Raw genomic sequence first — 19,626 nt, 5'->3', positions numbered from 1 at the left:
CTTTGGCCTTCTTCCCTCTCCTCGCAGTGCCAAACCATGGGGTTTCAGTTTTATTTCTTTAATACTACCATGTCAATATAATAAGTAGCCTTCACCCATGCTGCTTTCTAATTTTATCTCATGGTGGCCTTGCAGTGCCCTACAGTCCCAGCCTAAGAGTGTGGCATCAGCACATTCCAGCAGCCCGGAGTCAGGGAGCAGCAGTGACTCAGACAGCTCTTCAGACTCAGACACGGAGAGCAACTCGAGTGTCAGTGAAGCCAACGACCCTCCGAGAGCATCAGCACCCGAGGTGAATGCCAGTGAAATGCAGAGGCTGCTTAGTACAGCCTCTTGCCTCAGCCTCTCTGCCGTCTGAGTGCAGTCAGGACATGAGACCCGAAACACTGCCATCGTTCAGGTGTCCCCTTGACATCTCTGCTCCATCAGATTTTTCTTGCCCTTTTGCTTCCCTTGTAGTTTGCCAGTGAAATAACCCTTAGTAGCAGCATAATTAGACTTTCACGTGCCTAACCTTGAAGTGTTTCCCGTTCTCTTTTTGGCATCATTGTCTGGCACTCCTGGAGGAACTGCTGCCTTCACTGGTGACACACAAGGCACAGATGAGGAACAGGGCTTGTCGGGGGTGTGAGGCCCACCTCTGCCATACAGCTTTTCTGGGGGCTGAGGCTAGGGGCTGCTTCAGGGTGAAACCTGTTTCCTGATACATTAAGAAGACCTGCTGCCTTCTTGGAGCTCTGTGCATGAGTGACAGATTCAGCTTCTCCCAGATCACAGCTGAAGTGATCAGACCTGCAGGAGGGGCTGGAATGTGCCTGGACTTTCCTCTGTTGAATTTGACTCTGGTAGTGCTGCACTGGCATTTCTGGGGCTTTTATTGGGAAAGGCAGGCAAACAGAACTTGCTGCCTTCGTCTGATAATTGAGACCGTGCACCTTTTAAAAACCTGCTGCAGAAATGCTCGTGTCCCACGGTGTCAGGTGGTCCCTGCAGCTTGCAAAAGGCCAGTGGGAAGTGCATGGTTGTATTCTGTCGACCACAGCTGATGTAAACCAGTCACTGACAGTTTTGAGGTGCTCTCACAGAGCACAGAAACCTTGCAGTTTATTTCCCCCCATCCATGTCTTTCCTCTCTCTTACCTTAGAAAGAGATGAACAGGGAGAATTTCAGAAAACGAGCTGTGAGAAGGTGTCTGTTCATCTCACATCTAATACATCTTTAACCTCCAGCAGTTCACTTACAGATGTTGTCCTCTGCAACGTGGAAGTCTTTGGAAGGAAACAGATGTTAAACTCTTTTCCCAAATCCTACCTGGTTTGTCCTGAAAATAGCAAATTGTAAGATCCTTCTCACTCCAGTGAGGTCCTATCTGTTTGCCATTCACTGTTTTCTCTTTTTATTCAGCAAGCTGTTCATCCAGAGTGCTTAAGGAGCAAGTTAGTGCAGAAGGCTCGTTTGTTTATATTCAGTTCTTTGCATGCAAAAGCATAGACTTTAGGACCTGTAGGCATAGGTTGGGTGTTTTTTGTTTTTTTTTTTAAAGTCTCTTAATATCTGTTAGATTTGGGGAAAACCTGTATGATGGTGTAGATCACAAACCAGGTAACCACTGGTAGAAGTGCTAGAAAAGGTTCAGATTATGCCACTTTCTGATAGCTACCTACATTATAAACCAAAGCTGACTTTTGGTTAGGTTTTTATAGTGCTTGACAAAAAAAAGAAATACAGCTATTCAGTGGCTAGGCTAGTAAATTAAAATTCTAACTAAATTAAAGCAGATTTGTTTTATCTGAAAAATCTAGTGGAATTTGTGATTTAATTTTACTTACAAAGCCATGGTAAACCAGGTTTCTAGATAGACTCACTCAATCACAGTTGAAGACATGTCTTGTTTATTCACAGGTTGTGCAGTGAGTCGAGTCCGAATAGAAAAGAAAACTAGGGCAGAAGGGATTCATTAGCTTTGGAAAATCTTTTATGTACTAGGCTCTCTCTTCTCAGGGAAGAGTTGTGGCTCTTCTTAGAAGCAAGAGCTGTGGCTGGAGAGAATCAGTGAGGGCAGGAGTGTAGCTATGCTCTGATGTTGCTCAGATAGTAAGCTACACATTTAAGTCATGCATGGTATTTTCAGAATGGGCCCTGGAGAATCATGTCCCTGATCTGCAGCTTCCCTTGTCCATTTTAGGCTTAGTTGGGTTTGCTTTTATTGTAATTCGTCAGACTACTGTTAGGTTAGGCAGAGCTTGTAGCAACCACATTGTAACATTTCCATGACTCCAGAGGCCTTCACACCTTGGTTGTTGCTCATGCCTTGTTTGACCCAGAGGGAGGCTGGTGTTGGGTTGTGTAGGCAGAGGACTTGGAAGAGGTTGAACGTGGTGTGCTAGCTATATAATTTCTTGGGGTAAATGGATTTCTTTAGATTAAACTACAGGAGCCTGACAGCCTACCTGTCAGACTTCAGTGAGATCTGATAGCTGGCACAGCTCCTCATCCATTTTCAAAGCAGTGAATATCCAAATAACTTCAAAAGCATTGTAAGGACAGCACCTAATCTGTTTTTACAATTGCTGCTTTTTTAATGTGTTGTCTGATTATACAACAGTGTTGGTTAGTGACAAACCAAGATGATGGTTAGTGACAAGCCTTCATGTAGAATGATCTCTTACCGAGTGGCAGGTAGGGCTAGCAGAGATCCAGAAGTGCTGTGCAACACATTTGATCCTGTACACAAGTGAGGTCTGTGTTTCTAAAGTGTTGCTGTTCACATGCTAGAGAATCCCCTCTGTCTCATGGTCTTTCACTTGCAAGGTCTTTGAACAGTAAGGGGAAATTTTACCAGGCTGTGGTAAGCTGTGTGAGGGTGGAAACAGCCCATAAAGGCAGCGGTCTTGCATCTTTCCTTTCTCTTTTTGTCTGTAGCCTGATGCACCAACTTCTAATAAGTGGCAGCTCGACAACTGGCTAACCAAGGTGAACCCACCAGCAGTGCCAACAGAGAGTCTCGGCGAAGTGGCCCGTGGGGATGGCTGTGAGGAGCACAGAGAGCAGGGGCAGGATGTCAGCAGCAGTTCCTCCCACCAGCACTCAGAGCCACGGGAGCCTCATCACAAAGGCTGCGGCCGAGCGGCCAGGGCTCCTTGGGACACTCCTCTTCCAGCCAGACCCAACTGCCAGAAGTCTCCCGTGCGTGCTGGGGAGCCCTTGCCCAGGCAGACTGTGGGTATTAAAAAGCCCAGCAAGGCCCCGGTGCACGAGGAGCCCAAGGGAGGCCTGAAAGTGGAGAGTGACTCTGGCTCTTCTGAGGTCAGAGACCAGCCTTCCAGAGACAAGCCCAAAGTCAAAACGAAAGGGAAGCCAAAATCTGGTAACAGAAAAGACCTGAAGCCGACACTGGGAGAGCCCCCTGAGAACAGAAAGCACAAGAGCCCCCACCAGGCCAATGCCAAACCCTCCTTGGACCCCAAGCTCATGAGAGATGTTCTCCTTGGCAGTACCCAGGAGCATCTTGTTCTCAGTCCTCTTCCTCAAGGCCAGGGCACAGTGCCCACCAGAACGAGCAGCCACAGGCCTGCTGTCCTGACTGGAGAGGATTTTCACCAGGAGAAACTTCCCTTACCTGTCATGGAGAATAAGTTGCTCTCGCCAGTGAGGGACTCCCCCGTCCCTCAGTCCCTCATGGTCAAAATACATCTTCCTCTTCTGTCAAGAGTCCCCAAGCCCTCTGGGAAAGGCAGTCACCAGAAGAAAGCAGAGGCCAAGGAGCTCTCTGGTGCAAGGAAGCAGGACTTGAAGAGGAAAACCACAGACACTCCTGACAAGACCCTTCAAAAGAGGAAGGTGAGAGGTGGAGGTGGGTTTGTACAAGAACCAACATGGTGCTTGAAAAACCCATATGGAGTGTTCGTTTCTGCTTCGTAGGCTGGGACCTTTACACTCCCTCCCATAAAGTTACAGATGTTCCTTGGTCACAAGTCATCAGCTGAGCAAATGAAAAGCCCTGCAAGCTAACAAATACTTTGATGTTTTAAAGCTTTTTTTTTTTGCTGTATTCTCTTGAGATAGTAGTTTTCTCAGACATCAAAACCCCAGCCCTCTTATGTCAGAGGAGCTTTTGGCATGCAGCTGGCCAGCCTTCTAGTAGCATCTGTTGTTTTCTCTGGTTTTCAACCTGAGCAGAGCTGTGTAGGGCTGTGTCCTTTCCCCTCCAGAAGCAGCACAGACGCCAACACTTAAAAGATGCCTGGGTCCACTGAGGGGCTTTCCAGAGAGCCCATTGCAGAGTCCTTCAGCTACAATGGTTGCTTACCCTTGAATTACAGGACAACCTTTTATTTAACTGGTTTGGTAGTCACTCACAAGTGGGTTTTGGAAAGGTCAGTCCTGAAGGGGACAGTCGATACGCTTCTAGCCAGGTAGTTCAGCTGCCCAGAGCTGGCAGCAGGCCGTACGGTGGATCGCTGTTCCCTGGGGATGTTTCAGTGCCTGCATGCCTTTCTGGTCCTCCTCACAGAGCAGGTGGCTCAGTACATATGGGTGAATAACCACGGTTCCCATGTGGGTTTCATTTAGTCTTGTCAGTTTTCTGAACTTTGCCTGCTCGTGGGGGAGAACTGAGAAGAGCAGGGAGACGGTGAAGAATTGTGGGAGAGCTCAGCAGTGCCCTTCATACAGCACAGTGGGAGAGAGGTGAACAGGCAGGAAATCTGTCGCCTCTCCTGCTGTCTTGAGGACCCAAGAGAGGAGCTATTTGATGTTAGACAGGTCTTCATTTGCAGTCTGAGTGTCTGATTGCAGGAGGACTCACCTCAAAGCCTCGCTGTCCATATCTCGGCGTGCATCCCTGTCCTCGGAGGCTCGGGCTTCACGGCAGCCAGCTGGGGTTCGACCTCAGGCACAGTCTAAGGACATGATGTGGGTGCTGGAGCCTTGCCCTGAGCACACTGCCAGAGACACTGTGCCAAGCACAGCCCGCTGAGCTCCGTCGCAGTGACAGAAACCTGGGTGTGCTCTTGGAGAGGGACGAAGTCCTGGAATGCTTTCTGGGACCGCCAGGCGCACTGTGGGGAATGCTGACTGATAAGTGCAGCTTCTTTTACATTTTCCTGGCTCATAGAAAATTATTCTGAAATGTTTCATTCAGATGAGCTGATGATTTTCACACTTTGTAAAGTAAGATCTGTGGAGTGCAATTAAAATTATTATTTATTACAACTCTGCCTTAATGTCTCCTGTTCTTTTGGAAGACAATGGCAATGATTTTAACTCTTTAAAATTTCACCTATGTCAGATTCTTGTTAATAAAGCCAGAAAAACCCAACACATCTGGGGAATCTTGAGTAATCTAACTCTCCTGTGAATACAGTTTTTTTCCTTCCCATCACAAAACACAACTGCTTGCAGTTCATGCCTTTGCCAAGAGGAATCTGAATACATTTCTACAGGATTCATACAGGAAGAAGCAGGAAAAAAAGCCTATCCAGAACAGATGAAATGCTTATTTTCAGCAATGGCTGTGCCTTAATTTTGATTACTCCTAGCAACAGGAGGTTTAGCGGTTCCATCCCGGCCAATACAAAATAATTAATTTATTAAAGCAAAAGTAGATTAGATGTAATTTTAGGATACTTGTCAGTGAGCCTGGAATCTATATCTGCTGTGCTCTGCGTTTCTGCTTAGTTGGTTCCAATATCTTATCTTTTTTTAAGCAGAATTGATAAAACATAGCTGTGTTGGTCTGTTCTTCACATGAACTTTCAAAACCTGAGTCATATTTTTCTTTTTCTTGTTAGAGGAAAGTGGAGGAGATTGATAGGAAGAAAATGAAATCAGAAAAAGAAACAAAATCATCGCAGCCTTCAGCTAACAAAGACTCCAGTAAATTGAAGTGAGTATACGCTGGTGGGTAGCAGAATAATGCATAAAAATGGGTCTTTCTTTAAAATGTTAAGGCAATCAACTTTATCTCTTGTCCGTATACTTGTGAATTTGCTTATAATGTGCCCTCTGAAACTTCATCTGCTGCAGATTTGTCCTTACATCCTGGAACCAACCGTTTGGCTAGGGGAATGTATTTTATTTACCTTTTTGTTTGTTGCAGATGTGAAGTGAGTCTTGGGTGTCACCTATCTTCCTCTTGGTTCGTAATGCTGAGGATAATGGTTCTAATCATTCAAGCATAAGCTGATGTTTCAGTGGCTGGTTGTCCTCCCATACTTGGTTTACACTGCTGCAGAAGTGTTGACTGCCACAAATGTGGCATTTGTACTGATTTCAAACAGCTGAGATGGGAGTGGAGACTTCATTTTAAACACAAATTTGTCCATTCTGCAGTTTACATTGCTGCTTGCTCTGGTCCATATGTTGCATGTAGCTCCGAAAAATCTGTTTATGCTGCAAGATGTTTAATTGCTAGTGGTGCATGTGCTACTTTCCCTTCTAAGCTGGCAGGCAATGATTTGCACTCCAGTCTTTCAGACCAAATGCAAGGAAACAAATTTGTGCAAAAAGATTATGTATTGCTTGAGTTGCAAACAGCGTGGTAGACTGCCTGCCTACTGGTGTGTAGGAGTTTCCTCCTTCTCCAAACTAGAGTGGTGGTAATCTGCCAGCACATGGTTGCCCTAGATGATCTGGCAAGGTGTGCTTGTTCTGCACAATGTAGTTCAGGGGCTTCAGGGGATGGCAAGAGAGCTTGCAGTCTAGTTGAAGATGTCACTGCTCGTTGCAGAGGGCTTGGGCTAGATGACATTTAAAGGTCCTTTCCAACCTAAACCATTCTGTGGTCCTATGAACTTTTTCTTTGCTCGTGTGTTCTGCATTCTAGATTCTGCTCTCATACTTATTTTGGGGAATTTTGTGCTCTCATGCATGGGGAAGCAGCAGAATGTTTTTATCAGATTCATGATAGTTCACATGCCTTTAAACTCTTAGGCTTTGTAGGGTGAGAAGGTGATGTGAACACATTTTTGTATATGGAGAAACTGAGGTGCAGACAAATTGAGTTGCTTGCTCAGATTCCCACCTGTAGACAAGTGAAATAGCTGAAAGCTGGTCCAGAAGTTGTGACTCTTGTTCCTGTGGCTAAGCAGTTATGACCACAGCAGAGGGAGTTCTGACAGCCTCGTGGGAAAGGACAGTGTACCATGTGTAACTGTATATCCATAAATCTTCACCTGGTGCTCATGGCTGTTTTCTTAATTGAGCAGGTCCTGATGAAAGAAAAAAGTCGGGTGATAATGCTGATACTGTCTGCTTCCTCAGATACTTTTGCTGTCACTGGCTACAGGCCTTGAATAGCACTTGCTGGCTGCTGGTGCTGACAGTGTCTGTGCTGGATGGCACCTGCCTTCTCCCAGCTGAGAGCAGAGGTGAATGGGATGGCTGCTGCAGACCTCTGGTTCCTCACCCTGCTGCCATGCAAAGCTGCTGAGATGTGATGCTTCAGGAGCACGTGGATATGCAGCTTCCCTTTTCTCTAACCAACGCAAGATGCCACGGTGCCAACAGGCTTTTCATGGTCACTGGCCCAGATTTGTATAGGGTAAAATGTGCAAAGCCTAGTCCAGAACACAGATGTGTATCTGTAGGTGAGCAGAGGCAGTAAGTATTTCTCTTCCCCACTGCAATCATCGTGTTGTCTCTGCCTTTGCTGTATGAGACCTAACGAACCACAACCAGTGTGCCTTTTGAGTCGTGACTCAGTCTGGAATGGCAGGTGGTCTTTGTGGCCAGGAATTTTTCGTGTATTCCAGCATAGCATTTGCAGTGCTTCTGGTAGAGCTGCTGGCACTTGCCCTGTTTGCAGAGCAGCACACTGCCAGCATTTTGGCTAAGTGTTTGCTGGAGGAAATGCTTCCCAGAGCATGTTCTCAAACGGGCAGTGTTCCTGAGAGGAGAGGCTCGCATGGCTGATGAAGTTGGTGGCTACTGCATTCATTGTGGCCTGAATTTAAGTTATTGACTTGGATTGGTGTGTAGCATTGGGGTTTGTGCCCTCACAGCACGACTAGGCTGCTTTTCTGCAGAGAGAGCACTGGCATACTCTTAAAGCAGCGAGATGTTGGAATGAACACTTAGTTGGGTGGAAGGGATATTTCAGCTGTGGTGGTAATGGAAGAGCTTCAGTTCTGGGCTTCATTCTTCCTTTTTTTTCTGAGTGAAAACGAGCATCACTTTTAGCCATGTTCTGGCTTCCTGAGTGGGAAGGGAAAGGCTGCATTTCTGAGGAGAGAGAGCTCTGGATCAGGGCAGAGGATGCTGCTGTACATTGTAAAATAGCTCCCTCCAGAGCATCAGCTGTACCAGGGTAGTGAAGCTGGGGAGCGTGTGTGCAGCGAGTAGGGACTGTACCATGGGAAAAGTGGATTGTAGAAAAGGGGCAGGACTGTCCCATGCACAGTAGAATGAAACAAGATGTGCAACACTTCAATCTTTTTACTGGATTTAACTTGATTTCTTCCTTTTCTGATGTTGCAGTTATGAGCTGGGATTCACTGCACAGTGTTTTCTTGGGAACTTTGAGAAGCTGAATAAAAATGATGCAAATAAGCAGTGATGAAACAAAGTTTAGATTTAGTGCTGCTTAGAGCTGCCAGAGTTTCCTCATAAACCTAACTTCAGATGGTCAGAAACCTGCTAACCACCATGTTAGTACATGTGATAGTCCCTGCCATTTAGAAGCACAGCATTTCCAGTGAGCATTCTTCACTTGAATCCTCTCAACTTCATAAGTGTTGTCTAGTTGAGCTGGCAAGTCTTAAAGGTACTACTCGGTTTAATTCTGTCAAAGCATGTGCAGGATCAAGTGTCAGGATGAGTGTCTCTGGCCACAGAAGATCTCCTCTGCCGTAACGGGGGGAGAGTGGCAGTGCCACAGTTCATTTGCCTGTTTGGGTGGTTTGTCCCAGGGATTCTAGTTGCTGTAGTTGCCTCTCACTCTTTCAGTAAAAAGGAACTCTGTTGGAGGGATGCCTTTTTTGCAACATCCTGATAATCTGGTTGCAAGTTTTTACTCCAAGGATAAGTCCTGAGTCTTGTTCTTGCTTGAAAAGCAACTTGCTTGTATGTTGTTGGCAGCTGAAGATGTGTTATCTAATGCACAATCAATCTCTGAAGTTTCATTTTGCTTTTGTTGGATTCTTTATGTTAACAGGTCATCACTCACTTCCTGAGAAACTGGTACACGGTGTAAGTTTTTTTAAAAATCCCTCCGTATGTACACCATATTGATCCCAATTGCTGAATTTGCTTCCCATCTCCAGAACATCAAAAACTCCATTTGAAACCCAGAAGAAAGATCTCCTGCTGCCACCACCACTGCCACCCATGTCTCCTGCATATCCTGCACCAAAATCAACAAAGGTGGCACAAAAGAGACCCCTAAATGAGAGTGGTGAGCTGCCTGCCATGGATAACACTGCCAGGAGCAAGAGCAACCACAAAGATCCTTTGCTGCCCAAGCACAAGAAAGTGGAGAGGAATCATGCTGAACTGCCAAAGGGTATCAAAGTAGGTATCTGCTATGGCTGGTGGGACGTTTCCTGCAACCTGTGGGCACAGTGTGATTCTCTTCAGAAACGTGCTCTGAGGATATTAACAAGGAGGGAAGATAAACCATCCACCAGAGAAAGCTCTTTGAAGCATTTTTTGCCCCTTTAATGACTGTTGCTAGTCCAAAAGCCTGCACTGGAACTTCTCTGCTGACTTTCCATAATCTGTTTTCATCTCACCAGTGGAACATAATGAGAAGGGGAGTGACCATGTAAAAACCAAGGGCAGTAGAGTCATGTTTATGGTAGTAACTGTTTCTGACCATAGGCAACTGCAAGTACAATATTGGTGTAAAAATAAGTGTGTTTACAAAAAAAGAAAGAGTGGATTGCTTAAAATGAAGAAGCTAGCAACCTGTGCTTTTGACTGCAATCTGGGTGTAAGGTTTTATAGCTTGTTTACAAAAGCATTAGTGATCCTTGCAGCTGGATCTTTGCATTTTGGGGTTGTACAATTCAATTATATTGGTGTTTACTGGTGGCAAGGTGCATGTGCTCTAGGATGTTGATGTGTGTCTGTTAAGCCAGACTCTGCACACTGCATTAGCTTACTTCTCACTGCTTGCTTTTTCCTTGTAATGTAGTTAGTAATGGAGAATTGGCAATTGCTGTGTGGTTAATTAAGCTGGAAATAAGTGTGAATGGATATTGCTCATTCCTGCCTTGGCTAGTGGCCATGAAAAACGTGCTGCTTGCAGCCTTACTGCTATCTTAACCTTTTTGTAAGGAAACCTACTACTTAATTTCCTCACGTGTGGGAAGAGTTTGAATGGTATTAAGACTTAGATGTAGTCAAGGAAGAAGCCAGTTTGGTGTTGCTATTATTAGAGGAGGTGATGGGGAAGAAGAAGAGAGAGAGAGCCTGGAGAACAGACTATGCGTGGGACAAATAGACATTTTCTCTTGAAATTTAGGAAAGCCAGGCTTTGGAATTGGTTTAGATGTCTCTCCAGTCAGCCTTATCTCTACTCTGTGTTTTTTCAGGGATCTGCAAGTGATGTCACAAATCCTTTCCCAGTGCCTTCTTTGCCAAATGGTACCTCCAAGCCAAGGAGACCTCAACTCAAGTTCGAAAAGTAAGTTTTTAGCTTCCACCACTCATTTCTACTTCCTGAAGACATGGAGCTGGCCCTGGAGACAGCTTCTTAATGAGCACTTCTTTTGGGAGGAGAGAGAGAGGGAGAGGTGTCTGAGACCTGCCCTGTACTGCTTTCTCTGGGACTTATCCCAGCCACCACAAAGCAAAGGTCTCATTGCAACAGTTCTTGGTTTGAGGGAAACCACTCTAGAAATGAGGTAGTTTTTAACGCTGAGAGGAGTTGTCTCTTGTGCCTGCTTACAAATGATGAGTTTTGAGTTTCTGGTTCTTGACAAGTGGCAGACTCCTCTGTGACAAGGTGCTGAGCATGCAGCTGACTGCTGCTGAGAAGGCACGACTCCTTAGTTGCTTTACTTGTAGGGCACATGTGGCTGTATGCCATTTGCACAGGGAATGGATATCCCAGTGTACAAAATTGTGTGCAGTCCAACTATCCTCATTTATGTGTTGATTGAGACCAAGACCTATGGAAGCCTTGGTGGTCATAGCTCTTGTAAGCAGACGGTTTGAATGCAAGCACTTTTGGCCTGAGATGTGTGGTCACAGTGTAAACTAAACTGCAAGGTTTAATCTGTTTCAGTCAAAGTGTATTTGCAGTGTTGTACTTGAGGAATGATAGGAGACCATGTAACTACTCTTTCCATGGGAGAGAAGTAAACTTGACCTCATAGTAGTGTAACCTCCAATGTTTTTTTATTTTGAAATATAAGTTTTCAATGTTATTCTAACATGCATTTTTTAATAAATCAATTCATTTTATCTGTGCATTCAACTGCTGTGTATTTCTGAACATGCAGACAACATTCTTTCAGTGACTATTGTAATTATAACATGTTTGATAAGGCTCTAACAGACTTAACAAAATGAGATGTTTGGTCTCAAAGCACTCTCTACATAACAAGGTAACACTGATAATTATCCTACCCTTTTCCTCTGTTGTCTGTTTTTCCTCTCTCTGTGCTCAATTCAGGCAGCATCCGATGGAATACTACATAGAAGAGGCCAAGAGGCTGAAGCACAAAGCTGATGCAATGGTAAGTCTTGGAGGCATTCACCAGCTCTTGCATTCAGACCCGATACCTGTGTGCATGTGAATCGGCTTCACTGGCTGACAGCACCTCCCTGCTCCACGTCTGGGCTGTGTTCAACTCCTACGTGGGGAGGCTGTCTCTATTTGCCAAGTGTTCAGGTTCTTCCCTCCGTTACAAACACGTGTACAGAAGGTGCCTAGAGGAGAGGCTTCAGGGCTGCTGTTGTCTGAGGTCAGCACAGCTGTTTGCTCTGCAGAGATGTCACGGAGCCCGTGTGGGGTGAATGGAGCAGTTGGTTTCAAGGCTGTACGATCTGAAATGTCAGGATCCTGACAGTAATTGTGTTGCTGGTGAATGGGACTTGGAAATGCCCTTTGCAGATGTAACTGACTTTTTCTGCTATGTGCAGTTAAGAGTGTGCATGAATTGACCTAATTGTTGCTAATTATGACTCAGTCAGATGATGTACATTTGCTGCTTGCCATTTATCTGTGAAAATGAAGTGAGAGAACACTGCAGTGGAAAAGCCCATATCCACCTTTCACAAGGGAAAGCCTCCAGGAGCAAACAATAGTATCCAAAAAATGTGAAGATAATAAATGACTCGAGGAAAACACTGAGCAAGAGGAAGAGATACAAACAGCCAGAGCACACAAAGCTGGTGACTGAGACTGTATTAGGGCTTCTGTGGTGAAAATTATCCCCTGGTGACCTGACCCACATCTTTTTCTTCCTTCATATCCTGCCTAACTAGGGAGAAAAAAGGAATTCTGGCACACTTGAGATAAGTCCTTTTTATCTTAGTCTAAAAATCAGAATTTTTTTCCCAACAGACCAACAAGACTGGAAAGGCCTTTCAGTATCTAGATGCTGCCCTTTCCTTCATTGAGTATGGGGTTGCCTTGGAATCGGATGCACCAGCACCAAAATCAGCTTACAGCATCATCAGCGACACCATAGAGCTCATCAAGTGAGTGGCCCTCAAAGGGGGGTGGTTGGGCAGCAGGTCTGGAGGGGAAGGGTCAGCTACCTTGCCTGTTTGCAGCTGTGTCAGCTCTGAGTTCCCACCCTGGAGCAGAGTTCAGGTTGCTGTACAGGCACCAGACAGGCCATTGAGAGGCACCAGAGACAAATCCTTTGAAATGTTTCAGCAGTGCTTATCAGAAGAAGTAGGTACCCTGTCCTCCTCAGCATGTCAGCCTTGCAGCTGAGGTGCACCAAAGGACACTGGTTATGCCAGTCAAGGACATGAAGGAGTTTTTACTTTATCCAGATCTGAAGTTGCTTTTGCATGTGAGCTCAGCAGTATTTCAGTTAAAGAAGGCAAAGCAGCAATACAGCATGTGAAAGAACAGTTTGTGCCTCAGGTGTCTGGCAGCTTGATTGAAGCCAGATTTTACTGGTTTCCCCCATGTGTCTTTAGACCAGTACATTTTAATGGCGTTTCTTTTAGCACCCTTCCCCATTTAGTTTCACAGCCATAGTATGTAGGTAGTATGACATAGACAGGCAGCAAACCCAAGGAACCATGTACTGAATAAAGGAGAAACAGCTGTATCTGTTTATTCATATTGAAATGACACATTATGTGATTGCTTTTGAGAGCTGATGTGACTTCTTGCCTTACAGCTGAAACAGCTGTCGGGGTGTTTTTTGTGATAGATTTCAATCTTTTTAAATTACCTTGTTTACTTTCTGATCTTGGACTGTACGTCCAAGATGCTGTTGTGGCTTTGTTTTCAAAAAGGAGATTTGCTCATTTGGTTTTTGCCAAAAGAAAAATTTCCACTAAGATGTCTGTCTTGTCCGGAAAAACCTGAGTTAATACTTCACCTTCAGTAGTAGGGCATCTCTTCTGGGCCCCAGGCCTGTAGGTGGCCCACAGGGGGCATCTGCTCGTAGGGATATTGCCCATTAATGGATGCCAGAGGAGAGTGGGTCCCACAGGGGCGTGGGAAACGAGGCGTTTGGGCTGCAGCCCTCTGCTCAGGGTCATGCAGAGCGCTCCGTGCTGGGGCTACGGGCAGGCTGTTGACTTTTGGGCTGGTCTTTGAGATAACAGCAAGCACATGTTGTTTTGTAAACGGTGAGACTTCAGAGCACTGATGACTGACAAGTTCCTGCTTATTTTGTTTCCTTAGATTCATCATGACATTGAAACCCTTTATGGACTCCTCAGCATCTGCACACGAAAAAATCTTTGCTGTGTTATGGTGCGTACTTGGCTTTCTGTGCCTTCATGCTCTGTTTTTGGACTTGATAGAGTGATATACCCATTACTTTCAGGGGCAAAGGAATGATTTAAATGGGAAATAGAGTTCTGCAAGATAAAAAAAAAACCCTCACAGTATAAAAAGCAGAGTGAACTGGAAGTGAGCTGGGGTATCCCAAGGGACCACCCGTGAAAGGCACAGGCTCTAAAATTTGATCTGCTGGTAACTGGAGAGTGCATAAGGGCTTTCACCTATGGGGAAAGAATGCTATTTGAAAGAATGCTATTTGGCTGCCCATGGTTGAGGCCAAGGTGCAGCTGAATATAGCCAAGGCACTTCTGAATGAGGCCTTACTCCTCCTGTGGCACCTATAAGAGGGCAGGCATCTGTTTACATAAAAGACCAGACGTGGCCCTTCCTTGTCTGTTTTTTTCTCCGCTTGATTTTTTTTCACAGAGTCATTTTTTTAAGATGAGCTGGAGGAGGAGAAAGTCTGAGCTTTCTTGACTTCCTAGCACAGAGGATGTGTGCCTGACCCTCCCCAGGGCTGGTGGCTGCCGAGCAGGCTACAGCAAGCAGAGGCGCTGACATTTGGGTGTGTTTCTGTTCACAGCATGCGCTGCCAGTCCCTTCTGCATATGGCAATGTTTTGTTACAAAAAAGACACTGCAATAAAGTATTCCAGGATCCTGAACGACCACTTTAAGGTAGGGCGTGTGTGCTACTAAGCTGCCAGCTGGATGGCTGCAGTAGGTACTGGTGTTAGCTGATTAGCCCAAACCTAACAGGAGTTCTGTTCCTTGCTGCAGAGTTCTTCCAGAGTAACACAAGCACCTTCTCCATGTGTTGCAAGGTAAGATTTAAATATACATCTCTGGTAATATGTTCTATAAGAGTGTGAGCATAAACAGTAGCTGGAGTATTTGAGTTGCAAGCTGCATTTGAGAGTGCCTCACCACTTGCTCTTTCAAGCCACTCGAAATCACCCTGTTACGGGCATGAGTGTGTTACTGCTCTCTTTTTCTCGTATTTTCTCACTGGAAAGGGTTGTTAGGGATTTTTTTGTATAGTTTTGGTTTGTTTTTCTTCTGTTTGTTTTTTGTAACAAGGTCCAGAGTTACCATGTATCAAGCAGAGCAGTTCTTCACCAGAGAAGCAAGTTAGGGGAGCAAGGACAGTATCCTCACTGTGCTGTTTCAGAGCCCCTGTTGTCACCTTTGTTCTGTTAGAGATCCCTCTAGACTTAATGGGATACTGTCCCTATCTCCCCAGCCACTCTCTAGTAGGATTGTGCTTTCATCCTGTGGTAGTATAACTTTGAGGTGACACTTTAATACCTTTCTCTTTAGCTCAGTCAGCAATTAAGGAAAAGAAACTCGTTTTCTGATTTTTGAGTTATTGAGCATTTTGTCCTTTCTGTGGACCTGCAGCAGCATTGCTGTGTGTGTGGCAGCACATGGCAAGCTGTCACCTCGCAGTGCTTGGCCTGATGCCCAGCAGACTGGGCCTCTGTTTTAATGACAGTGAGTAAGGAGGTGTTTATCTGTGTGCTGTGGTAATTGCACTTGGCAGGTAGCTACCTGGCTCCACACCCATCCCCTTCAAGCTGTGTGAATGAGAGAGGGTTGTTTGGTCTTTAATAGTGATGCTGAAATTCCAGATATTTTTCAACCACCTTGCACAGTGTATTTTGTTGGGAAGTAAATGGTCTCCCAAAAGCAGTGGTGGAAGTCCTCTCATGGCAGTGACTAAAATTAGGTTGGTTGAAGTGGTGGGGGTGAAGCAATGTGGTGAAGCCAGCCCGTGTTTGGAAGGTGGGCAGCTGACAGCATGTAGCTGCCCTAGGGCTATAAATAAGCGTGTGTAGGCTGACCTGGCTGCTCTGACTAGCTGTCAGAAAGCTCCAGCCTCCATGTGGGCTGCTGCAGTGTGCCTGAAATGGAAGTCATTAGGAAAAAAACACTTAAATAATCTGGTGAAGGCTTCCACAAGTAGATGCAGATTTTGGAAGGTGGATGAGTGGCCCTTTCTGATGTGTAGTCCCACGTTTTCATTTGTCAAAAGGAATCTTTGGAGTCACAAATCACTTCAAAAACCTTGGCCTGGCATTCAAAGGACAATTACTTATGTAGCTGAACACATCTCTGTTTTCAACACTTCACCCCATACTGCAGACCTGGATGATAGCAGATAGCTCCTGGTATGACAGAGTCTTGTGGCAAGACTTTTGACTGAAGTTAAATGTTCTGATGATGTTTCTTTCTCCTGCAGAAGCACAGGCATGCCTTCTCCTCTTTCTCCAATGCCCTCTCCTGCTGGTTCTACAAGTTCTCAGCCAGGATCAAACGCTAGCAACTGCAGTGGCAACAGCACTGGCTCTTCAGTCACCATCCCCTGTAATATCCCAAGCATCACCTCTTCCTACATCAACATCACTTCCCATATCCTCTGTGCGTATGATATTTGGGAACAGGCTGATGCACTGGCCAGAAAGAATAAGGGTAAGCTTTTCCCCCCTGTCTTTTCTGCATTAGGTGTTGTGGTTCTGTGTACGTACTCGCTTAAACCCTGACGTTCCTTGTAGCAAACACCATACCTAAAGATCAAAGCATTTAAATATGTTGAACTAGACAGCTATGGCATATTGGCAGCTAATTGGCAGAGGTACTCGATGGTGATATATTGATGGATGTTCCAATTAAATGGTTGTCTTGGCATCCTCAAATGTCTAAGAGCTAAGGGATGAGGGTATCAGTTGCAGGAGAGCAGCCAGCTCACTTGGTGGTAACATCATAAGGGGGTTTTGCCATTTGTTTTTCTCTTTGAGGCACTTAGCTTTCCTGAGTTGGTTCACTTTCTTTAAAAACAGCCTTCTGGCCCTGTATTTTAGTTTGTTTGTCAAATTTCCAGGTACTTTTGTCTTGAAAACAGTGAAGCAAGCTTCTCTCTGTAACGGAGAAACTGAGCAGCACCTGAATTGGAGTCCTTGCTGAGAGCATGACCAGTATTTGCTCATAACAGTTCCTAAGTTTGCTGCTACTTTTTTGTTTTTACAGTTTTGTTGTTAAAAATGTTGTCTTGTCCTACAGTACAAGCAGTGGTGAATAAGCAGAAGTCCTACAGTAGGTCAGGTCAGTCTGTAACTTGCCATCTTACATGTCATTTGCAGTGTTATTTTTCATAAACCATGAAGTTTACTAAGCCACTGTGAGTGCAGGGCTGGATTGCCACAATCTGTTGGCAGACTCGCAGAAGAAAATAAGCACAATGTGCCCAGCTGAATTATCAGAAGGCTAAGAATGTGCTCATGAGGCAGTTGCTGAAATTCAGAAGGCTTTGTGAGTCACCTTTGAATAAAACAACTCCAGCTGATGGCTGTCCTCTGAGCAAACCTGTGCTCACAGCAGCAGTTGTGGTATTCTGGATTATAGCCTCAAAAGGCTGATCAAAGACTGTCACATGGAAGGAGCAGTGGATGCTGCTCATAAGCCAGAGGAATGAGTCATGAAGGAAAACTTGTGGGAGGGCAGCCTGAGCACAATTTTGCATCAGTAAAGACTAAATTAAAAACCTGTTTTGTGTTGCCATTTTCACGTAGGAGAATGATGCCTGGGGTAGTAAATACTCCCAGGGGAGTGCATCTGTGCAGAACAGTAAGGACTCATGTAGGCTTGGCAGTTGTCACTGTTCAGGATGGTGGAGGAATTTCAGAGCTCCAACTTGTTGATATTCAATGTAACATACAGATACTTGAAGGTACACAGACTGAGTACCTAAAACTACAAAAAAAACCCTGCCACATCCTTGATTCTTTTATGCAATTCATAGGGCATAAGAAGAGCAGCAGCCTTCAGCTATCAAATGTCCTTAAAAAGGGAAGTCATAAGTTAATGCAAAGCAATTATTGTAGCTGATGTCTGAGTCACTTGCACAGAGCTGAAATGCCTTCTGGTGGGTCACAGATCAGGTTATCTTCTGTTTGCTTAGGCAGGGGGTTTGGACTCCTTATCCCTGCTTACAGCTCTTCTGTTCCCCAGGAAGGGAATTGATACTCATTTCATAAATAAAGGCAGGAAAATCAGGGGGAAAGGTGTTCTCTGCTTCTGAATTGGAAAGTATTAGAATGAAAGCATTGTGTTCTCTGCTCCTGAAGAATTCCTTGCACAGCCAGGCAGAAATGTTCAGTCTCCAGGTTCAATGTTTGTGTGTAAAAAGAGGAGAGCTGAGCGGCCAGTGTCTGGAAAGGTACTTGGCAATATGACAGAGGCTGGAAGGACGGAGGGACTGGGTCAAGCCCATTCACTGGCAGGTAGGGAAGGTGGCTGTTGAGCACAGAGCAGGGTGAGCAGCCTGGGGGCACCTCCCAGCAGGTTCAGATATGCTGCAGGAGCCATCTGCTGCCCGTGGGGGAGAGGAGCACAATGCCTGAAGCCAGTGGCAGGACAGGAGGATTCTGTTAAATTTGCCTGTCATGCCCAGCTACAAGCAACTCAAATCAGAGCTGTATAGCCTGGCAAGATACACAGATGTTTAAACTTGTTCAGCTGAGAAATCATGATGTTTCCAAGGTTTGAGGATGGACAAAGGCAAGGGCCCAGTGCAACGACAACTGTGGCATCACTCAGAAAGACATTCAGATATGGCCTGTTTAAAATCTGGGGAAACCACGTGGCAGGGACTGGGGTGTGAACACCCAAACTTCTGCCCACCTACAGCTGAGGGTGTGTCTGCGTCCGGGAGTGCGTTTCCCTCCCCTGCCCTGCCTGGTGTGATTGTGGCACTTCCCAGCCCCCTGGAACTGCTGAGCCCTGCAGGACAGGGTGCTCAGTGGGACCTGCCGGCCACGTGCTGCTGCTGTTGCTCCTCATCTCCCACAGGTGCTTCTTGTGCAAAACCAACCAATTTTCCCTCCCCTCTTTGCAGAGTTTTTTGCTGAGCTCGGCGCGGCGACGTGTGTTCTGGCTCTGAACAGCAGCATGGCTGAGCTGGTGCACTACACGAGGCAGGGTTTGCAGTGGCTGAGACTGGAAACAAACACGCCTTAACTGGTGCTCAAGGTGGTTAAGTACCTTGAACTTTTTTGCACTTTTGAAGCCTCAGAAACAGTCTAACTTGTTGAATCATTGGATACAAAGCACCTGCAAGGGAAAATAAGTCAGGGTGGAAGGGATCTGGCTACACTGGAAAAACTTTGAAGTGTGGTTTTTGGGGTAGCACTTTGCTGCCTTGAAAAAGAAGAGATGGAGGAAAGCCCCAGTGCTGATGGCACCTTCCTTTAAAATGATGAAGTGCAATGAATTGTCTGACTAGCTCAGAGTATTGATGGTCTGTAAACATTTCTACTACGAATAACCAGCAGGACAATAATCACACATGAAGAAGTGCCGACAAGAAGGAAATCTGCCTCAAGAGGTTATTATGCAACATCCCACAGTCTGCAACAGTTGTGTGCCCAGAAGACGTCGGAGAGGTGTTTTTGCAAGCATGTATGCAATCTTTGGTGTCTTTCTTCCTCAGATGGCAATCCACAACCTCATCAGCACCAAACCGCATTCTGTTACAAGAACAGCAAAGTGGTCTGCCTCGCCTGCTTTCCAACTTCACCCTCTTGCATTTGTCAGCCACCTGCTGTCCTGAGAACTGGGGGAAGCCACTGCCTTCAGTGCTACAAGTTCACTTTTTAAGTCCTTGCTGCTTTGGTGCCCCCCCCTTGCCACACGCTCGTGCACAC

The 19,626-nt window shown here is 45.7% G+C and overlaps 1 protein-coding gene across 1 annotated transcript in view; it reads left to right on the top strand.

The window, feature by feature from the left end:
• Positions 1–18,940, top strand: part of AFF1 (AF4/FMR2 family, member 1) — a gene marked incomplete at its 5' end in the record, with an annotated part of 66,093 nt that extends 47,153 nt beyond the window's left edge. The window contains 12 exons of the mRNA XM_008947663.1: positions 136–292; positions 2,924–3,841; positions 5,794–5,888; positions 9,265–9,511; positions 10,537–10,628; positions 11,622–11,685; positions 12,516–12,652; positions 13,824–13,895; positions 14,509–14,602; positions 14,705–14,748; positions 16,167–16,396; positions 18,819–18,940. Of these exons, the coding sequence (XP_008945911.1) occupies positions 136–292; positions 2,924–3,841; positions 5,794–5,888; positions 9,265–9,511; positions 10,537–10,628; positions 11,622–11,685; positions 12,516–12,652; positions 13,824–13,895; positions 14,509–14,602; positions 14,705–14,748; positions 16,167–16,396; positions 18,819–18,940 (2,272 nt within the window). The remainder of the gene's footprint in view (positions 1–135; positions 293–2,923; positions 3,842–5,793; positions 5,889–9,264; positions 9,512–10,536; positions 10,629–11,621; positions 11,686–12,515; positions 12,653–13,823; positions 13,896–14,508; positions 14,603–14,704; positions 14,749–16,166; positions 16,397–18,818) is intronic.
• Between the last annotated feature and the right edge of the window lie 686 nt (positions 18,941–19,626).

Source organism: Merops nubicus, unplaced genomic scaffold (assembly GCF_000691845.1).
Source record: "Merops nubicus isolate BGI_N331 unplaced genomic scaffold, ASM69184v1 scaffold34300, whole genome shotgun sequence".
Taxonomy (NCBI): domain Eukaryota; kingdom Metazoa; phylum Chordata; class Aves; order Coraciiformes; family Meropidae; genus Merops; species Merops nubicus.
This window is presented reverse-complemented; position numbering and strand designations above follow the sequence as displayed.